The sequence below is a fragment of the Amyelois transitella genome, chromosome 4 (assembly GCF_032362555.1).
Source record: "Amyelois transitella isolate CPQ chromosome 4, ilAmyTran1.1, whole genome shotgun sequence".
Taxonomy (NCBI): Eukaryota; Metazoa; Arthropoda; class Insecta; order Lepidoptera; family Pyralidae; genus Amyelois; species Amyelois transitella.
In genome coordinates this window covers 6,406,868-6,431,120 of record NC_083507.1, presented here as the reverse complement: position 1 = coordinate 6,431,120, position 24,253 = coordinate 6,406,868, and the positions used below count along the sequence as shown (strand labels likewise).

The 24,253-nt window shown below is 35.1% G+C and overlaps 2 protein-coding genes across 2 annotated transcripts; one reads left to right on the top strand and one right to left on the bottom strand.

The window, feature by feature from the left end:
• Positions 1-389: 389 nt before the first annotated feature.
• LOC106138675 (uncharacterized) lies at positions 390-2,723 on the top strand. Its single transcript, XM_013339890.2, has one exon. It carries the CDS (start codon positions 788-790, stop codon positions 2,486-2,488), a length of 1,701 nt encoding a protein of 566 aa, XP_013195344.1. The 5' UTR covers positions 390-787; the 3' UTR covers positions 2,489-2,723.
• Positions 2,724-11,348: 8,625 nt separating this feature from the next.
• LOC106138738 (serine protease inhibitor 88Ea) lies at positions 11,349-24,253 on the bottom strand. Its single transcript, XM_013340003.2, has 8 exons — positions 24,079-24,253; positions 17,222-17,519; positions 16,760-16,927; positions 15,055-15,316; positions 14,001-14,099; positions 13,487-13,617; positions 12,652-12,778; positions 11,349-12,115 (listed from the first exon to the last, which is right to left on the bottom strand). Exons 2-8 carry the CDS (start codon positions 17,510-17,512, stop codon positions 11,955-11,957), a joined length of 1,239 nt encoding a protein of 412 aa, XP_013195457.2. The 5' UTR covers positions 17,513-17,519; positions 24,079-24,253; the 3' UTR covers positions 11,349-11,954.

The window sequence follows — 24,253 nt, the reverse complement described above, 5'->3', positions numbered from 1 at the left end:
TCGGCACGCCGCCGCCTCGTGACTCGCTTGCCCTGATTCTGTACAGGATCTGTAAGCGAGCGACGCGAGCTTATTCATTAAACATCCGAATACAGCCATGCTCCAATTGTAATACTTACAACCGCTTTAATGTGATATTGTTAATACTCATGATAGTAGTTGAAAACAAGGATGAACGTTTAAAGTTTATAACATATATTAAGAGCAAAAATTGTGTCAGAAATTAAATTAGTTCCAAAGTGGAGTAGTGTAATGTTTTCGTATAAATCAAACCAATATTATTTTAGTTATACCTTTTTTCAGCAATTTTGAGCATTTAATTTCGACATTCTTTTTTGACCATGCTATTTCTCTTTTTTCAGATTCAAAAATCTAGACGTCGCCTCGGAACCATGGCTCACATCAGCAAGTTCATCGCTTCTACATTCGAGAGCCCAGCCAACTGAGTTCTTGACTAGCTGTGTATAGGGTTGGGGTGAATAATGGGAAAAAGGAACGTACGGATCAAGTTCGCACACTCCATTGGTCCGCCGATTGACTCGAGCACGTTGGGTGCGACCGCGTAGCCCCAGCCCGCGCCTGCACCCACACCCAACTCTCAGTTACCGACGCTCTAGCGACTGCCAATTAAGTACAAGTCATACCGGGTTATATTTCACTTATTTAAACTTAGATATATTTATTGTAGTACAAAGACAAGTCGAACGACCACTATAAGAGTTTGCTTAATGTAGCAAGACAAGAGAGCCGAGTAGACGTCCTCGGTCGAATAATTGAAACGGTAGTCATGACGGCCACTGCCCCAGAACTGTCAAAATCAGATTTCTTTGATTTTGTGACGTCAAATGAGGTTACTGATGCTCAATATAAGCAGCAGATGCGATCTGTGAATGTGTTCATGGAATCGCCTGATTCGAGATCGAACCCGTTGCTCTCAGAAGAGCCCAAGGAACAGAATAACAACAGTTTATTGAGCGTCAGCACAACGCCGCCGGCCGCAGCCAACAGTATGGCGATGGCCACCACTTCCACTACTTTACAGAGTTTTGACTCTATTTGGAATGTAGACCGAGACCGTGATCGGTTAGATACCACTATGCTAGAAGATCTCAACAAGTTTTATTGGAATCAAGATAGCGAAATCAATGGGACTCACCCTTGTACCGATACCGCTATTTCAAACAAATTAATTAGTAACACGGACGGTCAAATCTACACGCTCACGGTCCTCAATCAGGACATCCATGAAACAAGTACTAATCGTTATAATACTCAATACGAAGAGGCTTCTATGTCAAGTCCAGCAGATATGGAACAACCATCATCTCTGGATCTTGAATCAATTTTAAACATGAATGGATTTTCAAATGACTTTAATCCTGATCTCCCAAAAGTAAGTGATTTTACATATGAAGATGGTGATTCAGAAAGTCAAACTGCTGAAATGAGTTCGAGTAGTTTGGTTAAAGTTGAACCTTATACATATGAAGACAACGAATTCCAGTCCAATGATAAAAAAGAGGAAAGTTTAAGTCCTATTGTAGGTAATACGGCTATTTTAGAGACGCAAGGTGAATTCAATAACAACAATGATTGGAAATTAACAAATCAAAATACGGAATCAACTGAATCATTGTTAAGAAGTGCGCTGCAAGGAAAAACATTTATCAGGTACAGCGCATTACAGAAAAATACTATTAAACTTGAAGGTAATACCGAATTAAAAAGGGTAATTATAAACAACAATAACAAATCAGATATACCTTCTATGTATCAGGATAACAAATCGAATGATGCAGAAGTACGTATGATGGCAATGCCGAGTGGAAATTTGAACATTTCTATTCTTTTTGAAAATCCGAATACAACGGTTATCACAAACGGAGAAAACCCGACGTCCACTCAAAGTGTTGATGATATTTTACTGTCGACGCTGGATAATAATTATCCAGAGGATTATGAAAAATTGAAACGAATAGCCACAGAACTTGGTGAATCAATGCAGCCTTTTTATACAGTAGAGCCTATAGATCCCACTAGAAATGTGTATAATATACATCATGGGGAATTAGTGACCATTCCCGCCAGTGAAGTACAACTAAACCCGCACTTGCAAATAGTGACTGCTTCGCCAACTATAACGAGTACCAAACCAGGGAACAAAAAGCATAGAAGACCACAGAACAAAAACCCATCACCAGCGGCGCAGTCACAATCCGGCACGGCTATACAAGCCGCTACATCTACATCGAATGGCGTCAGAAAAGAAAGATCTCTCCATTACTGTCAAATTTGTTCGAAAGGATTTAAAGATAAGTACTCAGTGAACGTACACGTAAGGACACATACGGGAGAAAAACCGTTTTCGTGTTCTCTATGTGGCAAAAGTTTCAGGCAGAAAGCCCATCTCGCGAAACATTACCAGACGCACATAGCGCAGAAGAGCGCCGCCGCCAACGGCGCCGTCAAGCCCAGCAAGCAGAGGTAACCGCACCCGCCACAGTCTCACTCTCGGTCATTCACATTGATAGTCAATTGAACTTTGTCACGGTGATAAACAAACGTATTTTTATAATCGAATACCTAAAGGCTGAAATATCACAGATGAATTTGGTAAGGTGCTAATTAATGTAGTAGTTTAGAAAATTAAGACAGTTTAAAAGAGAATTTAAAGGTTCATGGCCGTTTATCATAATTGTTAATTTGTGTGTAAAATCCGCCCGTTACCGAATACTTTTTAGCTTTAGCTAAGAATAAATAGTTTTAATATCGAGATTATGTTAAAGTCTACATTCCATATTTATTAGTCATTTAATATTAATTTACGCTGAAGTCACGTATTTCCATATATTTTAAAAACAAGATTTATTCCTGAACTTCTACATGAAGTTGATTTAAAGTTATTGGAGGGCAAAAAATGTTGTATATTTAGCATAATAAATCATATTTTTGTCAATAGCGAAACAAATAAGCTATCAGATAAATTCCGGCAACATGATGAACACTGCCAGGCCGGATTACAGCCGCCGCCATAATTTCTCCCGCAGCGCGACCGACAAAACTTTCTAAAAAATAAAAAAAGCAGCGTAAAAGAAAGAACATTCTATATCTACCATCTTTCACCGCTCGACTATCGCATCTGTATATTGGATCTGTTCTGCCCGCTTTGCTATTTTTTCCTTATAATGATTTCATGAATGACGTACCTATCTACTATTATCGTTTTCTATAGAGGACGAAATATATTTCTCTGGCAAAGAACGTTATAAAATCTCATGTTTTGCTCTCTAAAATCTTCATAAGGGTGTAGTAGAAAGCACTAGTATTATTTTCCTCTTTCGATAGTACACATACGACTAGTAATTGATATTAATTTGGACATCCTTATTAGACAGGGCAGTGAACGGTTTCTCATTCCCAATATTATATCTTTCGCGTCGTGTTGGGAGAGGCCTGATTGCCCCAGATTGCTATAAATTAGAAAAACAAGAGGTGCTCCAATCATGGTCTTTAAAATTGTGCTCCCTTTCTCGTCTAACAAATTGGCCTTTCTTTGTTATATTCTGCACTTAGATACAACATAAAGCCTCGCCTCACATTGTTTATGAACAGTAACAGAGGTAGTCATTATCCAAAACCTCCTAGCCTCATAACGATTTATATCAGAAACAAGAAAGCGGTATCATTAAGGGAAACAAGGGTTGTCTTAAAATACGCAAACATGTAACTACAGCCCATTTACGTTTTCAGATTGTAACAGGGCAAAGAACATTAAATCAATATGGTCAAAAGATTAAAAGCTTTCACTAGCATACACAGAATGTAATAGTTATTTATTACCGCCATCAAATTCCTAAATCGCTATACGACAGCAGCCAACTAAGTAACTATGTATGAAGCTTGTTCATTAATAGATTACACAGCAGATTATTTCGTATAAAAATAGTAAAATGAATTTGATTTGGTCCGACCTCCATAACAGGAAATCGGGTGTTTTTAATGAGTATTTTGTCGTGGCGTGAGCGTGACACAGCAACTTGCGCACGAGTCACTTTGCCGCTGGAACCAAAAAAGCTGCAGCAATATATATTTAGTAAAGTTTACACTTTAAAACGCTTTTTACGCCACGTATCTACCCACGTCGAACTTCATAAATAATCTCAGATTCATAAATTCATTAACATAATTAAAAGTTACATTGAACAATTAATGCCCGAGTATAAAAGCGTGATGGCGTACTGTTTAATTAGTATTACTGCGACGTACAAAGTGCCGTGTGATTCCCGGTACCAATAGAAAAAGAATAGGACCACTCCATTTCGTTCCCATGGATGTCGTAAAAGGCGACTAAGGGGTAGGCTTATAAACTTGGGATTCCTCTTTTAGGCGATCGGCAAGCAACCTGTCACTATTTGAATCTCAATTCTATCTTAAAGCCAAATAGCTGTACGTGGCCTATCAGTCTTTTCAAGACTGTTTGCTCTGTCTTCCCCGCAAGGGATATGACGTGATTATATGCACGCTTGAAAGTATATTAAGTGAATAATTATAAAAAAATCGGATTTTATGAACTTAAGTAATGGAACGAATGAGACATACATTTAAATTTAGGGGGTTTTAATTCAAGGTATATGATGAACCAGTTCGGTATTCTAAATATTTAATTCATTTCGGAAAATATTTGATAAAATTAAAACCTGTAATTGTTCAATCAGAATATTTCAGACAGCTGAGATTACTAATAATGGTTGAGAATTTGACCTTTGCACGTCACCTCATGTTCTAGCGTACCCCTGCAATGTCATTTCGACACGACCTTATTATATATCTGATCTAAAATTTTCTAAGGCCAATGTTTTAGCCAATTGTGTTATAAAAGCCACTAATTATTTAAAACAATTATTTTTCAACAATTATAAACATTATTGTTCATCAATCAATCAGTATTTGTATCTATTTATAATAATACTCATTACTCAAAAACAACTTTCCGGATCAAAAGATTTTTGTGAACTAACAAATTCTGTGATAATCTGGATCTGTCAAAACCGTATTATTATGTAATGTATTTATATTTAAGCTAAGACCATTTCGGAGTGCCTTTCAGTAACGACACACATTAATACCTATCTAAAACACATTCCTACAAACTGAACCCAATAATTCTACTGCAGCATGACTTAATTTGCTTGGCTAATATATTATATAAGTACAATGCAAACATTAATTTTTATATTATATATTGTTCATGAAACCTATGTTTCTTAAGACCTTTTTGAGGAAGTGAATATGTATATGACATCTAGTTTGAACATGTCTTGCCAATAAGTGCATTAATATCAGATTAAGTTATTGTAATAATCCCACACTGCCGTAAAATGCTCGTAAAAACTAAGGTATTAAATATAGCTAAATTATCTTTTTTTCTCGATTAAACTTGTCTAATCGAAATCAATACTTATGTCTGATATTATCTGCTTTCATATTTTCAAGTAATCTCAGATCAATTTTAGTCTGAGTATGTAATATTACTTCTACTAAATGAAGTGTTATTTCAAAAATGAATGGCGTGTGTCAAGAAAATTTATAATAATTTCAATACAATGTGTTACTTACATAATTACACTTAATTTCGCCGAAGGTATTTTTGATTCAGTAGCTGGATAGCGAGGAGGAACTCCTTTATCAATACTCATTACTTGTAAATAAAGAATGTATGTAAAAACTACTTTGCGAAGTTTAGTACTCCACCACTTGTATCTCATTAGATGGTATTTTTGAAATGATAGCGAATTTATAGTATTGATAAGTACTTATATTTTATGAAACTTTTGAGAGATTTACCAATTTACTTTAAGTAAAATATAATAGATACGTATGTAGGTACTTTTTAGGTTATGCACGAGCATACATGGTTGATAAATAATATATTCTTGTAATATATTGAAATCGTTGGATACATTATGTCGAAAATGTTATATTGATATTGATCGATTTTATTGCATTTGTTCCTGAGTTGATAAATTAGATTTTATAGATAATAATATTTCTTGATTATAAGATTTATTATGATTATAAGTAGTTCATGCATGCATGAGTAATTTAATTTAGTTTTTGAGCGTATATTTAAGTAGGATGTGGACAGACGCCAAGCGAAAGACCTATTAAACCTACCATCGACCGATCAAAAATATTGTAAATATTGTCATTGGATTTACAAATCTTTAGGTATACAAAAATAAACGTAATTCATAACTGCGACAGTTTCATTTTAATAAGCTTCGGCATCGTTTACATCGTCCTTAAATAAAATCCGTCCTGTACAATACTTTCATTATTTATTATAGAATTATGGTTAAGATGAAAATGAGAAACAAAAACATTATTGTATTTTGATTAACCGGAGCTGTGATTTTGCCTATCTGTATATCTGTGCTAACAGTGTCTTGTCGCCAGGTGATGCAAAGCCTACATTTGTCACTGACACTGATCCCATTACTGAGGTCTTCCAAACGTAGCTGAACTATGTAGTTTCTAATTCCTTTATTAAATATAAGAAGCTAATAATGAAAATATGAAAACAAAACCCATATCATTTGAAGCGAACACCCTGAATATAAAAATATGATTACTATAAAGGTATTACGTTTACATATCAGTAATCATATTTTCTCTTTAATCAAAATAAATGAAATATTTTTATCAAACAGATTTGGTATTATCATATCCATATCACAAGAAAAGATCTGACGTAAACTGTACTTAATAAACATAGCTACCTTATTTTTTACACAATTTACAGTTTTGTATTGAATTTCTTATATTTTTACTTTCCTACATTAGTTTGCTAATAAAATGTTTTTATAATACTGCGCCTGTTTTATTAATTTTTCCTTTACAGGAATACCTATTTATACCTATATATTCATTAGTTTCCTATTCAGAGTATATGCAAAAAGGTCGACAAAGATTGTCTTCTTCTTAGGTAAAGACTACAAAGTAACTGCTTTCTGTAGTCATGAAGTAAATTTTACTGGGTAGTTGTTTATTTAATTAAAGAATAAAAATAGTCAATTGACATTTTAGTTGGTGTCTATAGCTACTTAAAGTAATGATTGTAATAATATCATAAAATTTTTATTGGTTCTAAAGAGTAGGTAATCTTCCAGTGCATAAAATTTTATAGCATCAAACTGAAATCGTTCTTTGAAATTACTTTCTCTGATCTAAAGTTCCTTATTATGACATATTTTACAACCTCAACACAACCATATTTATGTCCCTTTGATGAACTAACAGTAACTATGTCCCTTATATATTGCAAATATAAATATATATTGTATATTAAAGGTTCAGCATTTTCCGAGCAACGAATGGTTTTTATAGGGTCCGATCTTTTTGAATCTTTTGAAGTAGTTTTTGAAGGAACCCTAAAACTATTTCATCACATAAAAGCATTGTTTCCAACAGTTCGGTAGTTGCGCAGCAGTCTTAGGTTATACAATATAGACTTCATTGAAGAAGTGCTGTGTATTCTTACGTACATTCTAGCAGCACCCCGAGTCCATCAGGATTATCCCCAAGTCGTTTTAGTTTCAAATCGTAGATATATAGGTAGGTTTCTTTTAAATCGCTAGGGTATTTAATGGTTACAATCCTTCTTACTAATTTCGGTAATCGCTCCACCTATTTATTTATGTATATTGTTTATTTATTGTAACTCTTTCCAAAATTCTCAACTTCTTAAGCTCTACACCCAATCTAAAAGTTGTGTGTGTGATAAAAACTCATACATATATGTCTTTGCATTCTAACGAAGCTGAAAATGCGATTAAGAATACTGATAAATGAAAGAGAAATTTGGACTAAACGAACATCCATTAGAATTAAAGGGTTAGGGTTTGGGGAGACAGAAGGTTAACCAGCTACGATTTACAACCTACCACAAAGACACAGGCAATAATTTTATTTCCTGTGTCTGTTTTAACGTGCATTTTTGTAAATGATCACTTTCGGGAATCAAACATAAGAATCTTCATTTTATACTTCCATTACTTTATTCATATGCTGATATGATCTTCATTGTTTTGTGCATTGTACGCGGCCCCGTTGATGCACCGATTCTATCATGCACATACCGGTTACAACCAAACATTCAAATGACTTATACTCTTTTCACTATTTATTTACATTAATGCTACCTTAAGTAATTTGCAAAAACAGATAAATCCACAAAGTAATAAACCTTTTACATCATGTATAAATTTTTATATTAAATAGTACTAAGATTAAATATTTATTTCGGTTTTTGGTATAATGAATAAATGTACAGTTTGTAAGAGAACACTCAATGTAGCGGTAGGAAACCTAGATAAATGATTGAATTACCCATGAATCCTAGAAATATGTGTGTATTTATAGCCAAGTGTTCTGCGAAAGCTTACAAAAATAAGAAATAAAGCGAATAAGAGAATTGAATCAGCTTTAGTACCTATCAAAAGAAAACTAACGTACACTCGTAGTATGGTTAATGTAAACAGACATGTGAATATTGTGAAGCACTCGAACTTTCTCCGCTGATGGGCCGTCAATCATCATAAATTAGAGGCGATTTTCCAGTTATCACTTTAGTATAGTTCATACTACACCGTAGATCATGAAATATTTTATTTAACAGGCGATAAACGTATGTTTAGAAAGTAGGCGATCTGTCCATGGCAGATATGATTGATAGTAATTATATTAAAATCATTAGTTCATTACCACGGTCATATAGCTACAGTGGAGTTAACCCCAAAAGTCAGGTAATTAAATAAAGCAAAGTCGTCCATCAGATTATATGAGAATGGATTGACTTTGTAACTTATTAACGACTAGCTGTCGCCCGCGACTTTGTCCGCGTGAATTTCGAATTTTTCCGCGTAAACTTATTTGCAGGCAAAATCATGCCTTCATTCAAATGACGATAACTTTTTTTTAGTGAACCGATTTTGTTGAAGCAAACTTTAAATTTTTTCTGATTTAAACCAGCAATTAGTGAAAGTTTGCAGTAAATCGATTCAGTACTTTCGGAGATAAGCGTGATCATACATACAGACAGACAGACAAGAAATTAAAAAAATATATTTTTGCTTTCTATTATTCATTCTAAGTGTCCCTCTATCCATTTCAGTCAAAAATACTAAAGGTACAGACAAAATATTTTTTCTGTTTTATTATATCTATAGGTATAGAAAAATGACAAATATTGGACAGATCAAGAGAAAAGGTGAGACCACCTATGTTGTTAATTGATGCATTAGGTCACCTACACATCTATAAATATAATATATAAAAAATAATAGAGGAATTTTGAAAAACTTGCGACTTTATAACTTATTAGTAGCCTACCCTAGTCTAGAGATAAACGTTACTAAATTGACGCGGGCAAAGTCACAGGTACGCGCTAGTAATAAAATAAACACGAAGTATTTGAACATCATTAGCGCATAGGAAATTGCAGATTACTAGTGAAAATCAAGCAATCGTTCGTTTTGAATCGAACGTCGAGCGGTGCAGTCACGTTGTGGGTTGTGTCATTGAGGGGCATCAATGGGCCATAATTCTATAGAATTCCTGGTAACCCTGTAAGGTAATGAAAGGCTAGAGAAGCTGGGTTTGTTTATATGAAGTAGTTACTTAATATCAAATAGAACTACATACTTATTATTGAGTAGTGTTTTCTAAAAGTAATAAACGAAATTATATATAGGTTATCGAATTGTAATGGAAACAGCCCTAGCGGTTAATCGGCTTTTAGTGATCTATGCTATTATACTTAAACAGTAAATTTTGAAATGAAATCAAATTTCAGACCCTTGTAAAAAATAACATTATGACGAACAGATATTCCAGTTACAATTTGAACATCGATTTTAACAGCTAAAATTATAATGTATGACCTCTTTCAACAAAACATAATGGTATTAAATAAATCGTGACACCATTAACAGTATCAAATCAAAAGTGGCATTGGCGCAACAAAATTAATTAAAACTTGATACTGTTAACATACCGACTATCTTATCTATAACCGGCAGGATTTGTAGGATGCTTTCTAATGGTGTTAAAATATTCAGATTCTAAATATTTATAGATATTGATACAAAAAAGGAAGCCATTAATTTAAATTTCTATTCACCTCACTACGTAGATATATAATTTTTGTGGCAAAGATAACGAAGAGCTGTAATGCAAATTTTCCATCTGTACGCATTGGTGATGATGTAATCTTTCATTTGTATACTAATATTATAAAGAGTTTTAATTTTTCTTTTTATTAGTAAGGGCTAATTAACCCTCGACGCATAATGGGGGTGTAATAAGTTTGAAGTCTTTATATCTGTGACATCATAGGTCACGAATGGAATAAGCGATTTCAATTTACTTTTTAATAAGAGGAGTACTAATTCCGTTGTATTATTAGCGTAAATAAATACATAAAAAATTATATACTTAAGTAAAAGCGCACCGATAGATACTATTGATGATTTAATCGAGAGTGTTCTTAGATTATCAGGGGGTTGAGCTCCGGTGGCAAAAAGAGACGTGTTATAAGTTGTTTGTGAGTTCACTGAAAGAGAAGAATTCTAACTTTTTAAAGGAAACTTAAATTCGCGTCGGCCACAGTCTTAAATCCACCGAATGATAGAAAAGACGTCTTAACAAAAGTTGTTCAACCTGATTAGCATTTTCTGTTAGCGTATAAAAATCGAAGATCTGGAACACCTGATGCAGGACCATTACAGACCAGCTAATCATCCGAATTATGGAAAAGAAGTCTTGACAAAAGTTGTTTAAACTGGCAAAATGCTGATCTGGATCATGTGATGTAGAAGCCAAAGGGACCAGCTTATCTGTAATATGTACCGAAATTTGAGTTTTAATAACCTTAACCTTTGTATTTCCAATAATACGCAAACGGAGTTGAGGGCTCAACTAGTATGTTTAAAAAACCGTAGACAAGACATAGGTACGGTAGATAATTGACAAAACTTTTTGCTGTAGTTAGGTTGATTGCGCGGTTAAATTTGTAAATTTACCGTACGAAAATAAATCCACTTGGGTGCAGTTTTTAATATTGTTCTCTAGTACCCTTGTAATGTAGTCGTATTCGTCTACATGATTTGAGTAGGGTGTTATGTTTTCCCATATTAGACACACATGACTCCATATTAATTCAGGATCATTGAGGTATTTTGGATTAATCATCCTATGGGAGTCATTTTAATCAGTGTAGAAATAGGTATATACGGTGTCAGGTATTTATTTCAATTATGTATTTAAAAAAACAAATTTGTAAAGTTCCGTCAGGTTTTATTATAAAAGACAAAAATCTGGTCTAATCACCTTTTTGCATTAATTTTTAATTGTGTAAATCGTAAGTCAATTCTAGAAAATTCATTCTACAACCGACCGAGATCATTATTGTGACGATAGTTTTGTCATTACACGCCACTTTTAAAGTTAACAACACACAATATCTTATACATATAACAGATAATACAAGTAAAAAAATATAATAAATAGTGCTAAACTAGGTCTTAAAAGTAATACAGATAAAACTTAAATACCTACGTTTAATCTAAAACTATTTTAATGTAGAAAAGGTGAAGAAAAAGTTAATTTATTAGCATTGGTGTGGGAAAAATGTTTTACTTTATTTCCCCATAAGTATGAAATGGTCGTCATTTTAACGATCCCAAATGATATTTAAGTTAATATTGTTACGTATAACAACGGTGGGTCGCCACACACAAAATTTACTGGATACTTGCTCGATAAAAACTTAGGAAATTAAATAAGAGAAATATCAATTTTACCAAAAAAGTAATAAGAATCCGCATTATACTTTTACTTTGATAAAACAAGTAATAAAAATAATACTTTAACACGGAAGATGGATCAAGTTGTGTTTACTTCTTGGGGTCTCTGTAGACGCCCATGAAGAGTACGGAGTTGGTGGGTCGCTCGTAGACCAGGTATACGAAAGGGAAATTTGCCACGAAACGACTTGGCTCTAGAGGGCGCGACGATCGGAACCCAAAGATGGCTGTGGCAGCGGCTGCGACTGTACCTGGAGATTATGAAAAAAATGTTAAATTTTTAGAATATTTCGAAGCTTTTATATAGGGGTTATAATTTATCCTATATATTTTATGACATGAAAAATTATAGAAATTAATAAAGCCATACTAATATTTTAAAATGCAGAAGTACTTGTTTCTAGTCTGGTACGCCTTTATAGGTAAACCACTGCTGTATCGATGTTTATGATTTATAATATGATTAAAGTTAATTATTTGAGATCTTATATAGGATATTTTTTATCTAAGAATTCCCACTGGAACAGGAAAAACGCAATTTCAGAGAAACTCGAGCGGAGCAGCGGTTAAATTATGCCAAAATTATATTTACATATTTTGTGATTTATGTAATACAAATTACTTCATGTACAAATCTGTAAATGGCCATGGCAAATTTTGGCAAAGATGAATAATCCGACATCAGCTAATGTCAGATTTTGAAAAAGCCTTACCTTGACTGCATTAAGTAACAAGAATTTTATCAAGATTAAGTCATATTAAAATGTAGGTTTATATCCTTATTTACCTTCTTCATCTAATTGTATTTTAGCTTGGTGCACCGCATCGTCGAACATAACACCGTGAGATTCCGTCAGAGTGCTGAAGTCAGCAGTTGCATTGAACAGGTCACCGACTCCAAGATTTTCCAAAACCTGAAATGACCAAAAAATTCTAGAATAGGTATCGCGAGTGTCGAGTGCGAGTGTGAAATTTTAACTAATAAGAATAATTTGTTCTGCAACACCAATTGCAAAATATCTCACATTCTTAAAAACCTAAATCTTTGACATTTTTGGGCCGCTCACCCTAATTCTCAATTTCCACACTGCTAAACCAATTCACATCAAACATAGCTAAACCCAGTTAACAAAAAGAAGCTTTTGAAAATTTATAGACTGACTATCCTACTACTATTATAAAGGCGAAAGTTTGTATGGATGTATGGATGTTTGTTACTCTTTCACGCAAAAACTACTGAACCGATTACCATGAAATTTGGTATGTAGGTAGCTGAAGACCCAGAATAACACATAGGCTACTTTTTATCCCAGAGTTCCCGCGGGATTGATAGGGTTTCCATGCGGACGAAGTCGCGGGCGGCCTCTAGTTACTATTATAAAGGCGAAAGTTTGTATGGATGTTTGTTACTCTTTCACGCAAAAACTACTGAACCGATTACCATGAAATTTGGTATGTAGGTAGCTGAAGACCCAGAATAACACATAGGCTACTTTTTATCCCAGAGTTCCCGCGGGATTGATAGGGTTTCCATGCGGACAAAGTCGCGGGCGGCCTCTAGTAGACTGATAAATGGCAAACTTACCTAACTCTTACTTACTATGGTGAAAACCTGTGCGTACCTCTCTGAGCGGCAATTTTCTTTCAATTGTGAACTTGGGGATTTCCACTATCACCTCACGGCCCATGTAGCCCTCTTCCACGACTGCTGAAAGTCTTTCTGGGGTAAGATTGGCAATGATATTCGTTACTCCTGAAAATATTTTGGTTTATTAGATCATAGTTAGGTTTTTACACGAAGTGACTCCCTTCTGATCTCAGCAACCTTTGCAGTGGAACGTAGGTAACTCGTATTATTATTTTCGATCATGGTTACAATTTCAGTTGCCTGAATGTGCAAGTCTCCTCACGATATTTTTCCTCACCATAAGGGCATCGGTTAGCATTCAATCTAATGTACATCACTTCAAAAATAGTCATTGGTTCATGGCGAAGGTGGGATTTAAACAGGCATTTTGACCGGATACGTTACCAGGCCGATCACCGACGCTCTTCATCTGTTACACGTTATTATTTGTAAAAAATATATCAACCAGTCTTTATTATATGAAAGTATTTGTAACGGAAATTTCTAACCTTCCTTCATAGAATAAGGTGGCAGCAAAATGTACATGCTGATGTCATTGCCCTTGTATGGGAGCTCCAATATTTGCGCGCCGAGTTCATCGTTCACCGCTGAAAATAAATTTACATAAATGTTATTCTTAAATAACATTCTTTAATTTTTTGTATTTTATGTCGAGAGTAGAGTTCAAATTTTTACTTCCAATACTAATCTATATAATCTATACGTAAATACGATACTATAACATAAATAAATTGGTAGTTTTGTAGTAGTCGAAAAATATATATTATTGTGTGCCATGTGGTTCCCGGCAGCAATAAAACTCCTTCTCTTTCCCTTGGATGTCATTTGAGAGCGACTAAGGGAAAGGCTTATAAACTTGGCATTCCTCTTTTAGGCGATGGGCTACCAACCTGTCACTATTTTAATCTCAATTCTATCATCTTGCCAGAAATCTGAACGTGGCCTATCAGTCTTTTCAAGGCTATTGGCTCTGTTTACCCCGCAAGTGATATAGACTTATGTAATAGAGCTTAATAATATAATAAAGCGATCAAAATAAGCAGGTACCTAAGTACATTAAAATAGGGTTATTACCTACACTACTACTCGTATGTACAAAGCCTAATTAGAAAAAATAAAAACTATTTAAATTGTTCTTTTGTTACGAATTGCATTCATCGATTGATTGACCGAATAAGTAACAGCGTGATAATAAATGTTGTGATGTGAAAGAAGATGTAGTAACAGGAATAGAAAAGGGTATGTTAAGATGGTTTGGTCATGTGGAGAGGTTAAAGCAGGTTGACTAAGCAAATATACAAGGAGAGCGTGGAGGAAAAGGGCGGAGTGGGAAGGCCTAGACGATCATATCTTGATCAAATTAAGGACGTCTCGGCAAAAGGTCAGGTCAAGAGTACCCGAAACCGCCGAGCTGGCATGAAGAGAAGCAAATGAAGTATGTATCGTGGCAAGTGGAAAATAGTAGTCTCTTCCTAACCCTCCGAGAAAAATGCGTGATTTTATGTATGTATGTAAATCTTAGTCATAAAAGGGACTACTCACAATAGTGGAAAGTGCCCTTCTGCTTCATGAAAGGCACGAGCGTCTGCCGCGTTTCAGACACAAAGAAGGCTTCCTTTCTGGTCCTCTCGGCAGGAAACTTCGATGCCCAGACACCCTTGAAGTAAGCCGCGTTAGCCAGCACTAGCTTGGTCGCCTCCGTAATGCCGTCTTCAGGCAACAAATCCTTTATATTATTCTTCGTCACGCGAGCTACCCAATCATTGATGAATTGACGAGACACATCTGGGTGTTCGTGGAAATTCTGTAAAGAAAAATTTATAATAAAAAATAACTTCAAAGGCAAAAAATGTGTATGCTTTCTTTTTAAATTACCCTTTTTATATTAAGTGAACTTAAACATAAAAAAATAAAACTCATTATACCTATACTCTACTGCCAAGAAAAACTGTTTAAATACATTTTGGTGTATGTTGAGAGTTTAAAGAAAAAAGTAGTTTATGAAAACGTCCAAACAATCCTGAACGAGTTTTCGCCAAATATCATCAAAATTGATGAAGTTTGAAGTTTATGCGTTACAAACCAACCAAAAAATTCTATTCTACTAAATGCAAATGTTTTCTCTTTAAAATATTAATGTGGATATATGGGTAAGTAATATTAGTATGGATTGCAAGATATAATGACTACACTCAGTAGAACTAAACTAAAGAAATATCAATAGGTAGGACTCCTTAATTTATGAAATATGTGGAGGATTTACCAGAATATATTTTGATAGCAACATAAAGTGGGTGAACATTAAGTGACAAGGCTTTCGAACCGGTTTACAGTGCGCTGCCCCAGAATATCTCGGTCCAGTTTTGAGATAATGAAGGTTAAAGTTATTTAACAAAAGTACCATAAGATCCTTTTTTCTTTCGATATTGTAAATTAACATTCTAATCACATAGAGCATAAAGTACGACTATATAGGTACCTACTATAACACCTGTGACAAACGTTTCTTCTGCCATACCTTGTATTTCTCTGTACACGAATTTCAATACCTTATTTGTTTTATATATTTGCTAATAAAATTTATCTATTTAAGTTTAATTTACCACGATATAGTACACTTATTTTACTCATTTTCCACACACACACACACATAATAAGGCATCCTACCCAGAAGAATAGGTACATCCTATATCTTTCCACGTGCCAAGTTGCTAGCATCTCAGCATACATGGCATACTCCATCCAAAACACCTTCATAATTTGTTTCACGCAAACTCTTCTGTATGGGGTCTTTCATCTTGGCGTTAGTTCCAGTTACATTCTCATCTTTCTGGCAAAGAGCCAGAGGTGCGTCTGTACGACCATGATCCTGGATTGGGTGGAGTCAGATTTTTACACGAAGCACCCCCATCTGACCTCCTCAACTTTGCAGGGGAACCATCATGATTACTATTTAGTTCATGTTTTTCCTCACCATAAGAGCATTGGTTAGCACTCAAACTAATGTACATACATACACGTAAAAACATACAGAAAAGAGTAATTAGTAAATGGCCTTGGTAGGATTAGGACTTGCGCATATTAGCGGGGCACGCTAACCGTTCGACCAATGCTCTTTACCGTCCGTATAGGTTCTCTTGAATTAATCTTTCCCCAGAACGTATCGGATTCGATATCTGACGTTCATCTGTTACTTTCTCATAAATAAATATCTGTACTGTTGATGTCACAATGTCAAGCTACCCACCAAGGTCTGCAGCTCCTCCGCGAACATGTCGAGCAAGCACTGTCGCACGGGCATGGCTTCGTCCACGAACATCTTGTTAGCGCTGGTAAACTCATAGCTGTCGCTATTGTTGTTCAGGAGACGTAGTCTCTTGTCCACTTTGTACGCCGTCATCAAATTGATTTTATCCTGAAATCCACCAATATGTTAATTGCAGTGATAAAGAAAGAAATTGATCCGATTGTATACTATGTTATATATAGGTATTTTAAACTAATCTGAAATTTGTTGTTCTAGTTCAAGATAAACCTTTTGTCTGATTTCTACAAAATAGCTTTATATTTAATCAAAATTACATCGACTTAGTGAGTCGATGGTTGGGGCTTCGATGGGGGGCTGCAAATGCACATTCTAACTGACCAGACAGACGCGTAGCACCTCTGATATAACTTCTACTCAGTTAACAAAACATACAAAACTTACCAATTTTTCATCGATCTGTAGTGACTTCTTGAGTGACTGCTCTGTATTTCCTCCAGTAGCAAAATAAGCTAACAATAGAGAATGATATACAGAGAATGGTGAGAAGAAGATGTTGTCGTCAGGCACTGCTTTATTAATGGCATTGAAGAGGTTCAGAGTGAACTCGAGCTGCCCGCGGTAAAGAGAAACCTTTGCGTCTGGATCCAACTTCTTTGAAGAATCATCTTTGTAAAAACATTGGCTATGTACTGTCGATACTATTATCAAAAATGTTGTCACGAACTTCAACATATTGATCCTGTGACAATAAAGCAAAATTATATATATAACCTTGTATTGAAAAATTACAACATCGTTAGGCAATTGTCAACAAGGACACTTATATACATAAGTAGAGGGGATTTTAGCGGAAGTGTTTCAGATTGAATAACATTATTAGGGTTAAAAAAGCCGAAGTTATATAAGTGGTATTATGAGAAAATTCAATGACCTTAATAGCCTAACTAGTCTCATTTAAGTGATTCCCATACAGTTGACAATAAATATTTAAACTTCGGTTTAATCATAATCAGCACCCAAACCAGAAACATTATTTATGAGTCTTCCCCTGGAAATGTTGCAGTAGCAGTGATTTGGTTTACCCGGGTGTAACTTACCCAATTTAGAAGTCTGTAATTATGTAAACAAAGTATTTGTATAGTAATTTATTAATAGGTTTGTCAGTAATTTCCGGATTTAGGCTTTACGAGATAAAAGATTTCTGAGCGCCTCAATACTTTTCTCCGAGACGCTTTCTCTGTCTGAAAGCTCGGAGCATCGACCGCTAGCTGCCTGTCTACTCAGTGAATCACGAGAACTTATGGAATTTTGATCAACAAGCCTATTGTGATGATGACCAATGACCATGGTGTGCGACCGTGTGACACATTTAAAATTACCGATCGTTTTGTGGGAAACTATTATAATATACCTAGGTGACCTTTCCGCGGAAAATTATAAAAAATGTACTTTATACAAATGCCAAAGAATTTGCTTCGAAAATGGTATTTAAATATACTGTTGTATACAGTATGTGCTTAAGAAATAAATTAAAAACATAGTTCTTATTTTGTATGGTGAATTCAGTTTTAATCGATTAATTTTTTCATATACTTTTATATAATAAAATTTAAAATCACACGAATTTGCTTTTTGAAGGCAGTAGGTATATTTATCAATCATTGATGATTATCCGCAGCAGATTGTGCCAAGTCGTGAATAAGTAACTGGACATTACTGACCTCAACTGACCCAAAAACATTCAAAGCAAAAAGTGGAGATGGAATCGAAAGTAATTAATTCAACTGTCTTACTTATTTAACCAAAAGAGAATAAAGGACAGTTCTTTGTTATAGTGGAAGTGATTGAACGTGTGTTAAATATCTATACTTAAATTTCCCTACATATTACAGAATAGCTGGTCCCTTCGGCTTCCACGTCACATGATCCAGATTTTCCATTTTTTTTACGCCAAAAGATAATGCTCATCAGATTGAACAACTTTTGTTAAGACTTCTTTTCCATAATTCAGATGATTTAGCTGGTCTGTAATGGTTCTACTACAGGTGTTACAGATCTTCAATTTTTATGCGCCATCAGAAATGCTCATCACTTCACACAGGTTGAAAAACTTTAGTTAATTCGTCTTTTCAATATTTCCTAAAGTTTAGCTTAGCCGTTGTGGTTCGACATTCTCGGCTGTTCCTATATGTTGGCCAGGCATAAGCATACAACAAAAAAAGTTTAATTCAAATCCGTTTAGTAGTTCCATTGATTAGCGTGTACAAACTCATGCTCTGTTACTTTTTCTTAATCGTAATATATTTTTTTTTAAATATACTCAATGTACAGACAACATTTTTATTTTTATTATATGTATTGATTGATTTTTTTATTATTTATAAATAATTAATACAGGTATTAAACGCGCAGTCGCTTGGTGACCACGGATCGTTGTAACATGATTCGAAATGTCCGAAATAAAACAAAAGTACGTTTCGTGCGCGTTTGAATACCTGTTGTACTTACCTATTTATAAAAAGATATTTTATTATTTCTAAAACCTAATTAATAAATGAATTGTTGTTATTTGTGACGCAATAATCAATTGTGTGAAAATGAAATTATTTTACAGACATAATAATCCGTGGGTCTTCCTGTTTATGTAGATATACATAGATATCTATATCTATACTTATAATAAATCTGTAGAGAGGTCAATTCTGTACATGGAATATATTTTCAAAATAACTATCAGGGGGTGATAAGTGATCGATACTGATGCCAAAAATGCAATCAGTAAAATTTTTGTCTGTCTGTCTGTCTGTCTGTCTGTCTGTATGTTCTTTATAGAAACAAAAACTACTTGACGGATTTTAACGAAACTTGGTACAGTTATTCTTCATACTCCTGAGCAGGTTATAGTATACTTTTTATTACGCTACAATCACTAGGGGAAGAGCAGTGAAAGGAAATGTTGGGAAAACGGGAGAAGTTACTTGATTTTTTAAGCTTCCGTCGCGTGTGCAGCCTTAATGGTTAAAGATACAGCAAAACCATGTATAACGGAAATATACTACATAAAATTATAAAAAAAATATCCCAAGACAGCATAAGTCTATCTTTTATGGTTGACTCACAATAACACGTGTAATTCCTAATAGCTTAGCAGTTCGGAGATTTCTGATTATATTTCTTTACTCTGATGTTTATAATACCAATGACACTCACACTCATTCATAATTCTTAAAAATTAATATAAGTACCTATTCAATAAAAAAAGAATAATCGAAATCGGTATAGAAACACCAAACTTATACATGAAATAAAATACGCTAACAAGCCATCGCGCGTAAATACTGAATCATGCTATAAGGATTATTTTTGCGTAACGGTTGCCGCGCTCGACGCGGCTAGCGGAGGCAGGATATAAAAGGGGCAGGAGGCGAGCGCAAGCTTCATGACCAAGGCAGCCAGGGGGAGACTTCACGCAGTTCCCTCTTCCAGCCTCCCCCGAGGACGAAGCTCGGGATCTACCAAACGTACGTCAGATCCCGTCTCACGTACGCGGCCCCGGCGTGGTACGCATTCTGCTCTAAGACCAACAGGAGAAGACTCAGAGCCCAAGAGAACCAAAGTCTCAGAGCAGTCGTTGGAGCCCCGCGCTACGTGAGGAACTCGACGATGCTCAGGGACTTGAAGTGGGAGAACCTAGATATTCGAGAGGGCGGACGCGTCATCTCACAGCCACCTGCGCGGCATCGTGCCGCTCCACTCCGCTCCCTCCGGGCCTTCGGGTGAATCCCTCGCCTCGCTGCCTTGCGGCTGACGTCGTCAACCAGTGACGACGCCGCCGCTGATGGGAACTCCCAGTGTATGAAGACGTGAAGACCCAGGCCGTCACGGCCGCCCCATCAACCTGCCTACAGTCGTAGGCAGCGATGATGCCATTGAAGAGGGCCAAAAGCCCTGACCAATCTACTCCGACTTCACTAAGGGAGTATGGGAAGACCCGACGACGGCAAGATAGTATTGCACAGGCGTTTCAACTTTATTTTCATTTCTTTTTCTTTTGTAAGTTGTAGGTACATATTTCTGGTTATAATTCTATTAGAATATTTTTTTTAGTTTAAATAGGCACTTAGATTTATCTATACTAATATTATAAAACTGAAGAGTTTGTTTGTTTTTTTTAATGTGCTAATCTCAAGAACTACTGGTTCCATTTGAAAGATTATTTTTGTATTGAATAGACCATTTATCGAGGAAGGCTTTAGGCTATATAACGTCTAGATGCAACTATTAAACTATTAGGAGCGAAGAAATATTAGAAAATGTGAAAAAAATCGTGGAAGGAGCATCCTTGAGGGCTTCAATGATGCCCAAAACAACTATTCCACGCGGACGAAGTCGCAGGCACAGCTAGTAAATTAATAAATGTAAACAAATTTATACTACAAATTCCCAGCTGCTGATTCAAGATATCGCAGTTGACCCTGATTCGACATCTGCCATCTTGGAAACCCCCAATTGATCGTGCCACTTCAATGCTACTAGTGACGTCAGTGGTATATTTACACGAATCTAGTATCAAGTGAACCCCTAAGGAAAACAAATCAAAGATTGGAATTATATCAATTTCCCCAAAACGAGCATGATTCATGCAAAGGGCACGTGGAATTTTGACACACAATAATCATATCGTTTCCCTTACGCGGTAGACAGAGCCAACAGTTTGTAGAAGACTGAAAGGTAATACTCGTTCAAAACGGTAAAAATGTATTTCAAACCCGTCACAGATTAATGTAGTTGTAGTCCTACTACGTCAAGGGGAATACCAACTCTGCGCGTGGACGTTGAGTCAGGCTCATACATTATAAATACCTACTTGTAAACAAATAGAAGATTCGTTATAGAATATTAACCACGGATTTCCCTCGCTCCAAAGCCAAGACTTTGACTGGCGAAAGTCAAACATACGTCATTGCAGTTTCATCATTACACAACAACGGACCGTATCTGTGTCATATGAATCAGTTCTTAATTCTCAGAACGTTTGGTTAAAAAATTACTTTTCGGCCAAAAATTTCATTCCTACCTATTGTTTTCCACTATAGAAAATATCCGTTATTAAATAAAATAGCCCATGTTTTATGTGCGACGACAAATACACCATAGCTTTTATTTTTTTGGTTCTGTTTAATTGGCAGATATATTTTTATGGCCTTCACACAAACAATAGTCCAGTCTCTATGTCAATATACTGGGCTGGAAACCAAAGTACATAGACATACTTTTTAATTATTGTAAATGGGTCTAAGACCTAAGGTAACACCCTGAATTAAAATTGTATTGAAAATTTTAAAAATACTTATACACAAAATTTTGTACTAGAATTATTTTAATACGTAGAAATATTTAGATTTATTTGGGTATTTTTTTTTTCATACTCAACCAACGCAGGCAGGTTATTATTCGATGTGCAGTAGGTAGGTATGCGCGTGAGAGTTGACACGGCATTGTGTTGCATTTTGCGACACACGGGATTTCCAGCGGCACTCAATTCGCTCGCTCGCACACATCTCGCTGCCCCAACACAATCGGAATTTACACGTAGGCACATTTATGCAACAAATTTATCCGGAAAAAACGGATGTTTGGATGTGGGTCACCATACAAAGGGATAAGTCAATACTTTCAATATACAAATTTCCTATATTTTTTACAAAACAAAATTATTGTTTTCTGATGATTTCTTTGACTAACTCTTTTAAAAAAAAATTTTTGTTTATTTTACTCAGGTCGAAAGACATAAACGCGTTCATTCCGGATCCTTATTTTATAAATACATACCTATATGAAAATTATTAAGAATAAAACAAAAGTATTAACATGAGCATTAACAGATATTTACTTTTGCTTTGAATCAAGGAACTTAAGTTGTTCTTTCTTCTGAGAATCGATCCGAGGTCGCACATTTTGTGGAAAAACAATAAAGACAAATTTATGTAAATGTAACCTCTATTCCTTTTCTTTACGGTAGACGAGGCTCGGCTGTTCAGAGGACGAGCTGAGGCACGTAACGTTTGCATAAGACCCTCGCCCGTATAACGTTGCTAGAATATAAATAAACTACAGTTCATGTCCATTTAACACGGAATAATAATAAAAATACCCAAATACTATATTCGGATTGTACCTAGTAGTTGTGTTGTATCGTGTTCTTGTACAAAACATCTTTAGCTGTTACTATGGTACTCGTAATATATGGTGTCCGCTTAGAAAAGATGAACTTTAAACCAATACCATACCATGCCTCTTTGTTACTGGTCCTAAACAATACAAACTATAAATATGAAAAGTAACTAGAATAGGTAGGAATAATATTAGTGGTAAATCGTAACGTATCTTACACTCTTCCATTGAGTCATAGAAGAGATGTATTAGGTACGTGTACTTCGGAATTTAAACTAATGGTTAAGTTTTTTGACTTAAATCCGGTATTTTAGGTTTTAATGCTAACCATAATGGTATCTGACGTATACAATTATTATTAGAATTAACACTACTGAAACTCTTTCGTCAGGCTTTGTACAGTGGTAACATTAGCAATCATCATTGAAACTTTAGTAGAATTGATTTTCTTAGAAAACTTTTCTAAATTTATTTATCAGACTTTTCACAAAAATACCGAAATTTTATTTTCCAACAATACCTAAGTTTGGTTAAAGTTATAAAGGAAACAATATATATATGTATACGTTTGTTATCATGAAAGCTGTATGACCTACAATATTTTCGCATCTCAGGAATAAATCAACGATTTAACATGTTGTGTTTACGTCGATTAATGTTGCGAAAATTGGTCACAGTAAATTAGAAAGCGTATACAATAGCCCGAGACCGGTCATCGGCGATTCGTTGTTATGTTAGTCAATGGATCAGCGCACGTCATTACAAATGCATACACTGCACACTGCGACAATTAACTGTAAATAGTGTGAAGAAATCTAATGACATAACGGTCATAATTATGCGGGAGAGCTATTTTGAAGAAACTATGTAGGTACTAATATAGCCCAACGGTTAGAACTTTTCAGGCAGTTTATGAAAAAATCTTGTTCTTCCTGGCGTTAGTCCCGGTTACATCCTCACCTTTCCAGAGAGGAGCCCGGGTCGTGCATGTAAACACGTACCTTGATTGGTTTTCAAGGATTATGGAAGAATATATATTACCAAATGGTTACCATTTTATATAAAAGATAACACCTTGAACATAATCAAGCAAACAATAGCACAAATAAACTTGAAACACTCACCAGTCAAGCTAGTATTTTGTAAATAGTTTATTCTAACAATTAAATATTTGAAGAAACAGCGTTCACTTGTAACAAAAATATTTTTTTTAAATTAACAGTACGTAAATATACAATCTAAAGCGAAAGGAAGCGTTGAGCCGTATTGAACTCCCAAGTCGGACTAACTCGCCGAGAG

Bases quoted from the DNA above. Each gene is read 5' to 3' on its own strand.
- LOC106138675 (XM_013339890.2), top strand. From the start codon at position 788: ATGACGGCCACTGCCCCAGAACTGTCAAAATCAGATTTCTTTGATTTT.
- LOC106138738 (XM_013340003.2), bottom strand. From the start codon at position 17,512: ATGTTGAAGTTCGTGACAACATTTTTGATAATAGTATCGACAGTACAT. The intron at 13,618-14,000 runs GTTAGAAATTTC...AAATATTTTCAG, and splicing joins ACCTTATTCTATGAAGGAAG to GAGTAACGAATATCATTGCC. The intron at 12,116-12,651 runs GTAAATAAGGAT...CATAATCTCCAG, and splicing joins AATACAATTAGATGAAGAAG to GTACAGTCGCAGCCGCTGCC.